At 31.6% G+C, this 13,077-nt stretch overlaps 1 protein-coding gene across 2 annotated transcripts in view; it reads right to left on the bottom strand.

Moving 5' to 3' along the window:
* LOC123014741 (sestrin homolog) overlaps positions 1–13,077 on the bottom strand; it is a 170,759-nt gene that overhangs the window by 126,248 nt on the left and 31,434 nt on the right. For both annotated transcript variants that reach the window (XM_044413995.1, XM_044413998.1), the window contains exon 3: positions 4,960–5,025. In XM_044413995.1, coding sequence (XP_044269930.1) covers positions 4,960–5,025 — 66 coding nt within the window. The remainder of the gene's footprint in view (positions 1–4,959; positions 5,026–13,077) is intronic.

Genomic DNA, 13,077 nt, shown 5'->3' with positions numbered 1-13,077 from the left:
AAATAATCGGTAAAGTGAAACAACGGATATTGTGCTTTGTTTATGATTGAAATTCTTAAATTACTAAAAGTTCATAATTCTAGATTACAATAAATTATAGCTAATACAAGAACTAAATAACAGAATAACTTGTTACATTCTCTTTGAGAAAAGTACAACAAAAAGATGTCAAATGCCAAATAAACAAGTGCAATTAAATTTCTGCAATTTCTGCACTCTAAAAAAACGTTATGCAGTGTGCCCCCGGATAGGTGGATACGACTCTTGGAAAAAAAAAATGCTTTAAATTTTCTGAGGTTCAGCTCTGCTTACTGCTAACGTAATTTATAATTTTAGTTTTGAAAAATCAAGTATGTCCTAGAAATATTTAAAAAACCTATTTTTCTGTATAGTAAAGTGTCTTTTATGTAAATACGAAATAATTATTAAAAAAAGTTGTTTAGAATCAACATTTAGGCCCCTATACCAAATAATTTTTTCATTTTCTTTTGTAAAAATTTTATTAAATTTGTAAATTTTGTGTATTTTTTTGTTCATAATTCATTTTCATTTGTGAATTAATAAACATAAAAAAAGAAAAGATTATAGTTGGCCGATGATTTTGTAATTTGGTGTAGGGGCCTGCTATAGAATAGCAATTTTTTTTTAATTATGTTAGAAATTAGTCTTAAACCAGCAAAGCTGAACCCAAAAAAATTAAAATTTAAATCAAGAATTTTTTATTTTTCACAAGAGTCTTATCACAGCTATTCACTGTGTAGCTATAAAAAGTGCTCGACTGCTTGATAATTCCTCTAAAAATTAAAAAAACAATGTGGCTATGTTCCGAATGCACTGGATACTATAGAACATGTTTTTTCTGCTTCAAAAACATGCATTTCTGGCCTCATTACAATTCTATTTCCCATGTCAATAATTTTTTTCTAGTGCCGAAGAGTGCTGAATATGGCAAAACTTGAAGGGAGAGAAAGTTTTATCATCCCATACAAAAACGAACATATGGGTGGAGAGACAGTGATTTATGTGTGCAATAGTTCTATTCTGATTTATCGATTGTACCAGTTATCTAACATAAAGCACGATTTTCGATTAAGTGACAGCTTTACCAAAGTCGCTTCACCATTATTTTTTTTAAGCCGAAGAAACAAACAAAACCAGTCCTCTAAGTTTCATGGTAAAATGTCAAAGCCCCGAGACTGTTTCCGTAAAAGAGCCTTTTTGTCATCGTAAGTAACCCCTTACTGACCTCGAGAACAGTCCCTGGAATATATCTCAAATCGCGTCGAGATTGCTTCATTCATTCTCGATCTACGAAAGAGAAGAAAAACTTGACGGAATATTCAAGAGCTAAGTAATAGTCGTCTACTGCAAAAGATTCGAAGTGGAAGCATTATTCATTATTAACTTTTAATCTGGGTACAAAAATAGAAATCGTTTAGAAAGGTTCCTTTTTAGCTGACTACTAATCTTTGATTATCTCTCACAAACACAGAATGTTTCAGAACTCACGTACCAGAAAAAATGTCAAGTAAGTTAACTAATAGGTACCAGGAAAAAAATTCTGTCTATATAAAAACGTCAAAATTTTAGAAATTTGAATTTTGCAGTTTGACCCTATTTATTCCTGTTGTTTTCCATGTTTTTTTTGCTGCAAGCTATTAGTAGAAAGAACAAAGAAACTCTATACTGAATTGTAACTATGATGTTTAATTGTTTAACGTGTTTTATGGCTTTTATTAGACAAATTTTTGAAGGTTTACTGAATAATTATGAAAAAACGTATCTGTACCTCAGAGCAAAATACCTAATATTAACTCCAGTTTTTCCTGTTTTTGAATATTATGAATGTCGCAGACACCTTATCAAAATTATAGTTTTAAAAGTGCTCTCCTGAATGTGTTTTGGTAGTTAATACTGTTTTGCTCTGAGGTACAGATATACACAATCGGTAATATTAAATAGACATAAAAAAATTAAACGTCAAAATTTAATTTTTTTTGCTAAAGTATAACTTTTTAAACATTTTTTTCATGTTGCTGGTATCTTATTTTACTTGGCATTTTTCTATGGGGCGCGAGTTCTGAAACATCCTGTATACTAATAAACAACATCCCTTTACAAATCACTGAAAGGCGATACACCTGTTTTTTTCAGTCTGGCAAGTTATGCTACTATATACCTGCCTACCCATAGGCTCGGCTTGTGGCTTTTTTTGTGCGCAAATGGTAAAAAATTTCTCTCGTAGGCATACCTGTTGGAATTACATTCATTCTTTACCGAATAAAATGTATCCCTCGTGGTTTTACTTAGAAAAAAGGTTTTGCTTGTCCATCATTATTAGCCCACTTATTGTAAAGACGGTAAAATGTTAAGCAACATATTATTTTTCATGACACAATCGATAAATTCTGAACCAGGAACAAAGCTCACAGTAAAAATTCCGATTAAGAACATTTTTCTTTCTTACTAAGTGTGGAAAACAACAACATATTTTTAAAAATTGGCTCACAAATTGAAGAAATCTCTGAGTAAAATTAACATTTTTAGTTATTGACATAAACATATGCTCCTGACAAGCATTTAATTTTTATAGCCATAAAAGAACGACTTATCTTACAAAAAGGATCATTATGTAAATTTTGACTATTGGTCTAATTTGTAATAATATCGAGACGTTGTAAAATACAATAAACAGTTCTCGCAGCATCATTTTTCTGTTCTAAATATGGTTTCTGGCAGTTATTTGTGCGGTTTTCCGCTAAACTGAATCCGCAGGTGTACCAAAGTCAAAAATGCCCATCGTTTCAATCCGATATCGTTATAAATTACGTCCATTTAATAAAAGACTTTTCCGTTTTATGACGGAACGTGGTATAAAATAGCTCTTATTTATTTAGTTAGGTGTATCACTGTCAAGGTGTGGCCGCCATCATCGCACGTTTGAAAGGAGTTGATTACACCTCTTTATTATCCTGATGCATTAGCGGTTGAAGTTATTAACCCAATTCGAGTTATGCAAATCCGACCGTAACATATTCATTACGTTCTCTACATATCCACCTGGCCACGAGATAATAGAAGCAAGGGAGAAAAAAATCGCTTTAGTTTTTTTAAGCGGCGGTTTTTGATTGATTGGAGGTCAAGAGTTTGGGTGGGCCCAAAGCGCTCGAAGCTTTGCCGTAGCAATGTCGGGAATCTTTCAGGCGTGTGTTATTGATATTCACGTGTCATGTGGGATTCGAGTGAAAAATCTTCAGCGTTTATTATGCATTCAATACGCTTTTTCAATTTAGTACAAGGACACCTATTATGTATGGTCCGCGATTATGTTGCAGGGTATGACGAACGGCCAAAAGAATAACGAGGATATTGGACTGTTTGACCGAATGCCGACAGATCGGGACGAAGGAAATGGGACCGCCATCACTCCGGTGCATCCCGATTACTCCATGAAAAATCGAAACAGTCAGCCTACAACAAAAATGACGAATTCCACAATTCCATAACAATCCCCTCATATTTTTTTAAATCCCCAAAATCTTGAAATTAAATACAATGTTTTATTTTAAAAAACATTGGTCTATACAATCATGTTTCGATTTTTTATCGATATTTTTTTTGCATGACTATACGAACTGAAAAATATCGAGAAATACGTTGTTAGGTATTATACTGTTGTACTCGTAGCGATACAAAAAGTTTGCGCACCCGAATTAATTTATTTGATCATACGATATCACCATTCATTAAATGTCGCAAATTTTTACCGGATACAATAACAGCATCTTTTTTCTTTGTTACTATTATTTTTTCTAACAAACGATGCCCTGCAAGATAACCTTGAGAAACATAAGATGTAATAGACAGTCCATTTGATTAATTCCCAGTAAAAAATTACAGGGTAATACAGGATGTTTCACATAATTTTACGAGGCCTGGGCCTGTAAGATGAAAGCAATAAATAATACATATTCTGATACGAACTCGATTACAAATTTTAAAAATTGGATAATCTTCTCTAGATTGTTCACTCTTTTAAAAATTACAACGTATTTAGTTAGTTAGATTAAGGTAGATAATGCCGTCTCTTGATAGAACAAATGATAATTGTTCCTGAAAAACAGCAGTTTATGACTATTAATGAAACAATGATAAGTTTGACAACTACTGTCATGGGTTTCCAAAAATTAAATAATTAAATGTGTATTTTTTGTATCCAGTGTTTTGTGACTTGTATATTTGGGTGCGTACATTAGGCGCATGCCAGGTAAAGTTGTGTGAAACACCCTGTATAAAAAAACTGTGTGATCAGTTACCCACTTAAAACAAATCCAACAGTAGGTATAACAAAATATGAATCAGTTTTTCGTTATGTTAATATTAAATATTTATTTAAAGTCTACAAGACTCATTGGCTTCTGAATAATGGCTTCTTTTCAAAGATGTTCCTCTAAAATAAAATTATAAGAAAAACCTTGAACAGAATCCAACTTCAAGTAAAGAATTTAATTCCAATTTATAGAAATCGAGTCGATGAGAAAAGAACTAAGAAAAAAAGATAACTCTCCAATTGGCCTTAATGAACACGGTCTGACTCAATGTCTTTTAATCTCGCTAAATTACCAAGCCGCTCTTAATATTCGTTTAATTCTAAAAATTTTAAATTAGCAATTAGGTTCGAACGAACGAAATTACGTAAAGCATAAAATCCATTTGTATTTCAACTGAAAGTCAAGGACTAGAGCCGGCAAATCGGTCAACAACACTTTACCTAATTATGGGTTGCACGCACACACCAAATCAAAACGTGGACGACTAGTATTAAAGAGCAGTAATCGCCACAAATTTAAATAAAATCCAACCGGTAATCGTTTTGTATTGCATAAATTTTAGCTGAGTTCACGAACGAACAAATTGAATTAAGCGAATTGGGTATACAGAGTGGCGCAATAAACTTACCTCTTCGGGATCGATATATGCACTCGGTCCAGATATCACAGGATAAGGTATAGGCAAACCACGGCTCTGAAAAAACAGGTATTAATTAAGCAACAATTCTTACTGTCAAGTGTATAATTAATTTAATCTAACGGGTCAAGACTGGAAAAAGTTGTTTTTGCTAATGTATATTCTAAGACGATCAACATTATGAGAAGAAGACCCAATTACTTACTAGCACTCGCTAATCAATAATCATCCCGAGGCAAGAAGAAATTTAATTTGATCAATAATAATTGTTTCCGGCCCGAAAGCACTTATTTGTTACGAGATACTAATATTTCTCTTTAACCATCACATTAATTATTATTGATCATTATCTGTCAAAAGTACTATCGAGTGTTGCATGATGCTTTCTCTTTTCAAGATCACAGAAGATCAAGGCCTAAAAACCACAATTAACACTACTTTTTACCACTCTAATTCTGATTTTGAGACGAATCATCAGAGAATTAAGGACATAGTCACACTTGTGAGTGAACCAGTACCGATTAAAAAAAAAAAGATTTTCATGCCGGAAAAAATTACAATTGACAGCAGAATAAAACTGACTAATTGTTTCTTGTCAGGTCAGGTGAAAATCCTCCAAGAATAAATTAATGATAAAGTGCCATTTATAAAATGCCATTAGTTAATTTCTTTTTATTATTGTTTATTTTGTTATTACCTCACAGAAGAATAAAAGTGTGATAAATTACTTATAAACAATTGGTAATCACTTCTGATAATTTCATTGTGAAATTTAACAAGTCAATAGTTTTGCGACAACATTTCTGATAAAAAGTGCTGAATTGATTGAAACCTGCGGCAACATGGTAAATGTAGGCCAAGGAATTATTTTTCCGGTACCGGGCCTGAACAAAATATTGTACTAATAATAATGACCGGCCAATTCAGGCCCTGTTATGAAATATGTACTTTCTTTCAGCATCTCGCTTGCTTTCAATTCGACAATTCGAAGACGAGGAAATATAAGAAAGAAACTCATTTAAAAGCACCGGTCCATTCTGTATTTTCAGCATTCGCATCTGTCGTTGATGGTAAATTTTGATAGCTCAATAAATTGTAAATGAAAAAGTTATACAATGGCGACTTCGGGCATAAATCCTCTCGAACGACGGCTGTTTGTCCGAAAAAAATTGTATTAAATATCGTGCTGTTCATTTCTTGAGCCAATATTGACTCGACTTAATTAATTAATCCTACGTTATAAATCTGCAAAATTACAAACGCAAATCGAGTTATATTCATGTGGAAGCAGACGCTGGTGAGGTAGCTAATATAAATATATGATATGAATCAACACTGTTGTCACCCACCCTGAATTTGCGCTTTTCAAATTTAACCACTCTGATTCATGTACTCAAATATAATATTCACACTCTGAAATTTCCAGTGAATTATTAAATTTGTTACTTTACGTGAAAAACTCTTTCATTTGGCTAAAAATAGCACAGCGGACCCAGATTTCGTTTAAGGTCTCTGGTGACATATGGAAATAATTAACGTGCTAAAAAGGACATTACGTGCTGAAAATATTTCGAAATAAATCATAAAAATGAAGGTGATCCGAATAGAGAAGAATTGTAAAACTCAGTACACTTTTTAATTACCCTTTTATGCAAGCGAAAACCTCAGCAATTATTATAATCTGATTATAGAAAAATGTCGTTTGGATGTCAGTTCCAAAGTTAAATCTAAATTACTGTTTTTAAAAAAATAATTAACACCTATACGATTCTGGCACGTTTGCGGGTCATGAAAATTTAAAGAGCAGAATGGCGTGTCACAAAAACATAATCAAGCTAATGAAATGGTATTTGTTGATTGTTGAATTTTTATTATTAAGTTGGCATGCGAGTATCGACACCCCTTGAAACAGTCTCTAATGAATTCAATCAAATTAGCAAGTTGTAAACCCGATGACACCCTCCTAATCAATTTAACATATTAGATAATTAGCTGTTGTGTAATTTACACGACCGTTTAGAAACCGATTAATAAATAACAAGAAAATTCGCGAAATTAAGCGATTTTTAATAACGGCCATTAGCGATGAAAAACTCGTTTGGTTTAGGGATTTTCATGTATCGACTCGATTTACGGTTATTTCCTTCGAAGACTCAAACAAATGGAGCTGAATATTCGCAAGAATAGGAGGAATTTTCGTTTCGGTTCAATGAATGTATAAATTTACATACAAAATTGCAACATCAATTTTGTACCCGCTGAATTAAAACAATTGCTCGTAATGAACTGATATTTTCCCAAGCAGGTTAGTGAAAGGATTCTAACATTTAGTAAAATGTTTATGGTTGTTCCAACAGCAGTAAACTTGCTTCAAGAACACAACAAAATCACCAAAGGTGAGAGTTTAAACATTCTATGCAAAATCTGAAACATTATTAGAGACCGATATAGCGCTCTGATGATTCCATGCATTTCCTACGCTATCAAGTTCAAAATAATTAATAATAGATGTTAAAACATTCAAAACACGTGTGCATCCTAAGAAAATTACTTCCATCAAATTCTACGTCAGGAACATTATAAACCCCTTTCAATCTAATTTTATTGTCTACCGTCAGGGGCAGACAATTTTAATTTATTTCCAAGTGGCTTAATTCGCTTAATTGCGTTCGATATTTTTAACTTCTATTTCACAACCCTTAACTATCTTTAACAGCAGCAGCACTAATAAAGTCCAATATCTACACTCGAAATTTTTTTTCGTCAAAGAGTAATCGTTTCCAATTTTTGTAGAAGTATGTTGTACACAAAGAAAAAATAAATAAAATAAGCAAAAAAAGGTACGTAAGCAAATTAAGATTTACTTTGTTTTTACAGAAATGAGTAGTTAAGCTGTGCCGATTCTAATTCACTTCATCTGCGCATGCGCCATTTCCGGGAATTTAGACCCCCACTCCTGGATCCTGGTTCCAGGAATCCGGATCCCACTCCTGGATTCCGGGAATCCCCCACTCAAAATTCTGAGAATTGTGTGCTATTTTTGGATCATGATGTCATGCATTGAATTTGTCTACGCATGCGTCACTTTGGGGAATCCCACATTGAAAATTATGTGAATCCCCTACTRTGATTGCTATTTTTAGATCAATGAGTCACCACTCGATGAATCACAGCTATTTTTAGACTGATGACGTTGTAGTTATTTTGAGATCATGACATAATAATTCTAAGTAAAATAACCCCGTACCCCTCACCTCTTAGTTTCCCTACATTTGTTCTATATAAACGAGGAAACACGCTTAATATTTAATTCAGTTTTACTTCATTTACGGTACTATTCACATCAGTACGAATTAAATATTATAATATAAATTTACTATTTTGTGATTGTGCAAGAAAAACGTAAATATTCAAGATKAACAGTGCAGCATTTAAAAATTTGAACAAAGATTTAGAAATGGGATCATTTGTTAGCATAAAAAGTATTAAAGTTGATGAAAAGTTTAGTGTGAATTCATTTAGAAAAATTTCAACAATTTATGGACTGAAAGTTATGGTGGATTGTGATGAGTTTTCTACTATATTACCGCATCGGTTCATTGAACGTCTCGCTGATGAAGAAATTGCTGATTTAAATGCGAAAATTAAAAATGGTGCAAAGTTATTCATGATTAGTAGAGGAGCAATTGGAAACACAACAAAAATTGAATTTATTGAAGAATAATTTTTTTCATATAAATTTATGTGAATAGTTTTGCACTATTGTATGTATTTATAATAATTGTTAATAAATGTATAACATTGTGTCATGTATGTAACAATGTATTTCAAATAAATTTTTACTTTTATGTATGCGTTTTCCTTAACCTATCTCAATCCCTAACCATAAACAAAACTATACGTGTCTACTATGTATTTACTCATATCCGCACTGTGTAGGAGTTTGCAATCAGACTTATCACGCAAATCTCAACGTGTTGGATACACCTGCATTAACAAGAATGCTGACGTTATGTCTGAACGTTTTAAAGAGAAGAGAGAAATCTGATTAAATAAATAAAAGTCATTAAATGTTTTAAAAGAATTTATTATTGAGGAATAAGTTTTTTACATAACCATTCATAAATACACTTAGCATTATTTAATGAACACATAAAATCATAATTATCTACAATATGAAATCCACATCTTCTTCTTGTTTTACACAATTTGGGCGATTCGTTGATTTTTTCTAAGTTGACTATTCGTACACATGAGTCGGGTAAAATTTCTCGTAGGAAATCTTCTTTTACGTGACCCTTCACGTAGATGATGATATCAGTTTCACTGTTTTTAAATTCATTTAAATGAAGAAATTTTCTAATAATTGTCGCAACATTCTTCTGTTCTTCGAGTCCTTCGTTGTAACCTAGTAAATGATGATATCTTTCCAGATATTTCACCTGTTTTCTATAAAATAAATCTATGTCTTCATATGGTTTCGAAGGTTTAAAGAGATGATGTAGAATTGATTGAGCATCCATTATAGTTAATTCTTTAACAACAAATTCTGGTATACAAAACCCTTGAATATCACACACATACAAATGCATCTTGTTTTAAGCAATACTATTCTTTTCAATCCAACTATTGTGTTTATCACTAAAACCTAACCACTTCACATAAAACTTATTATCACGTTTCTTAATAACTTTTTCAATCAAGTAGACATTGGGATGTTTTACTTTCTGAAGCTCCATTTCATAAAATCCTCCTGATATATCTTCCCCCTTCTCATCACACAACAAATATGTTGTTGGATTGGTTAATTTAATTTCCTTAATTGTGAAAATTTCATTTGACCAATTGGGAGTATATCCTTTATCAAAAGCATTCCTAAACTTACTTATTCTTACGTGTTCACCAATTTTAAATTTATTATTTTTGTGAGCTAATTTTATATGAGTGAATGCTTGATTTAAAACTTTTTTTTCATTGTTCTCGTTTATTTCTGAAGGTTTCATTTGAATGGTGCGATGGAAAGTGTTATTGTACAATTTTACAACATCATCTAATAGATGCACCCACTTGTAATGACCTTGAAGACTGAATCGTTTCCACATTATATTTTTTAAAGTACGGTTAACCCTTTCAACAATAGAGGCTTTTTTAGAACTAAAAACACTGTAGTGATGAATTCCATACTGTTTCATTAAATTTTGAAAATCTGCATTATAAAATTCTTTTCCATGRTCAGTTTGTAAATTTTTTGGTGGTGTTGATAATTTTTCCAAAATGTTTTTCATTGCTCGAGTAACATCAGTTGCATTTTTAGATTTTACCTTTTCACAGAATACATATTTTGAAAAACAATTAATAACTACAAGCATGTATTTGAAACCTTGATTTTCATTAGCAAAAGGAATCATTTCCACAAGATCAGCTTGATAAAGGTCATTAATACCTTTTATTATGACTCTACGTCTATTAAAATTACGTCTTGCAGGCTTGTGTAATTCATTGACAACGTCACTTTTAATTGTAGATTCTTTAATCTGATAAGATCCTCGTTGCATACGTTTCATTTCTTAAACACTACCAAGCTTATCAATCAATATGCACCAGCTGCACGTATTGTACATTAACAACTAAACATGTTATAATTTGAATCACAAGTTTTATTAAGCTATAATATTGAATTCACGTAATTCCTCAATTATAGAAACAATTTCATTTGAGTGATTTGTATGACCAGCTGCTTGAGATGCTATTAACAAACGAAGTCGTTCAACAAGTTCATTAGGATCATCCCAATGCACATAATCTATTTTATTTCTATTTACTTCTTTAAACATACCTCGACCCGTTTTCGGCGTTGAAGTTGAGAATGATGATAGCTTTTCACGTAATAATGGAGCAATAATTTGTTTATATTTTTTAGATCTTGAAGCAACATTTCGATCTTGCGGATTAAAGTTTCTCTTATATGCGTGGGTTCTATGCAATATATCACTATAGTTATTTAAGTCCTTATCAGTATATATCTTATTGGGATATTTTCTAAATAACAATTCATATAATCCAGGTGTAGCTTCATACACTTTATTCTTTATAGTAATATTTGCATCTTTAAAATTCACTTGCTGTGATCCAACAAAAAACTTATCCTGACGCTTATCATATCTTACACCGAACCTATTGTCGAATTGAGCATTTTCTTTACCATGCAATATATCTTCAATGTAATGTTCTTGCAATTCAATATCTTGTTTCTGATTACTAATTTCAGATTTATTATTCATATTAAAAATATTTTCAAAATCACTGTTTTCGAGTGTTGATGTTTGCTGATGTTGCTGGTTCGAAACTTTATCTTCTGCAATTGCAAATGGCAAAGAATCATTTATATCAATGAAAGGGYGGAATTTCGCTTTAGAATAACTTTCTGTTTTTAAATTATCATTCTCTTTTACTCCATCTACATGTAATTTCTTTGCAATTGTTTTAAGTTCGGTTGTAATCGGTAAAAATTTACGTTGTTGATTCAGCTCATTCGTTTTAACTAAGGCTAATTTATGTTGAAGCTGTTTTCGTTTTTGTATTAATTTTTTTTTTAATTCGATTGTATTTTGCAATGCCTCTGTATTCATATTATTTATAAATTACCTACTAAATGCACACACTAAAAGATATTGTGTAAGATGATGACTTCACAATAAGAACGTTAAATTATAACTAAATTATAGTAAAACCGTGTATTGAGCTTTTATTTGTTTTGAGGATCAATAAACAAATCAAATCCTATTCTGTATCTTCCATTATTAATATCGCTATCTTTATCTATCACTAAAAATCCATAATTATTCTTCCAACACATTGAACACATTTCTTTGAATCTATCGAATGATACATCAGTATTTACATGATCATCATATACATGTCGTAAGTTTAGGTTATCTTGCTTGAAAAGAACGATTAAATTAGCATTATCACGAATTAGATGCTTCGGTACATGTGAATAAGTTTGACATAAGTAAAACGAATCAATATCTTTATGTCGCCCCATAGTAAAATATGCTTTCATAAGATCTTGTTTATCACATGCTACATCATCAAATATAAATATAGAATTCGGTTTTGCTTCATGCGGCTGCGGAAGATTGTTTTCTAAACCACTAAATGCAAAATAGCTCAAACCTTTTATGGGTTTTACAAGCTTTTCCAAATACTGATACTTGGGTTGATATAAAGACTTTGAATAAATGTATAAATTTTCAAATCTGAGACCATTCATCTGTTCAATAAGATTAATAATTAGGTTAGTTTTACCACAATTGCTTGGACCTACAATTAAACATCGAATGGATGAAGGTAATAAATCACCATGTCTTCGATTTTGGTTCATAGAAATATCAAAATCACTGATATTTATTGGAAGTTTAATTTTTTGTTTTATTACTCGCATGATGACGAACAACTAGCAACTAAAGCGTAACGTACATGTTTTTTATTTTTAAATGTCTACAAAGGCTCTGTTTGTAAACGCTTCTGAATGCAGCGATCTGAGTTTCGATTACCTCTCAACTATATCACTTTTCAGTCAATGAACCTCTGATGGGAAAATAAAAGGTAGATATACTAGTAAACACTATTTATTATAAAAATTAAAAATTATAAAAGAATAAATTAACACTAAAATAAAATAAAAGAAAAAATTAACAATATAAAAAATAAACACTAAAATAAAAATTAAACACTAACTATCACTAAACACTAAATACCTACAATAAAAAAATTAAAAATTAATGTTACTTATCAAAGTTTCACAAATTTGCTCCTCTTCCACTTGTTTTTCGAGGATGGAGGTGATGGCTTGACGCCTCTTATTAATTTGAGACAATTCTCGGTTCATCCGAGCCATCACCTCCTCTTCCTCTGTATTCAAWTTTTGAAGAATTTTTTGGGCGAAGCTTCGGTGATGTTTAAGTCGTTCGACTTTTTCTTCTAACTTTCTTTTAATTCCCCGAAGCTCCACCCGAAAGTCTTCCTCCTCTACCAATTGCATCAACTTCATTTCGGGTTGAGTGGGTTGTTCTTCTTCAGTCTCCTCCTCCTCATCCACCTCAACCC

This window comes from Tribolium madens, unplaced genomic scaffold (assembly GCF_015345945.1).
Source record: "Tribolium madens isolate multiple individuals breed KSU strain unplaced genomic scaffold, Tmad_KSU_1.1 Scaffold_97;HRSCAF=244;Tcas5.2_LG3a, whole genome shotgun sequence".
In the NCBI taxonomy this organism is placed as follows: Eukaryota; Metazoa; Arthropoda; class Insecta; order Coleoptera; family Tenebrionidae; genus Tribolium; species Tribolium madens.
The sequence above is the reverse complement of the archived record's forward strand: the minus strand, read 5'-3'. Positions and strand labels throughout refer to the sequence as shown.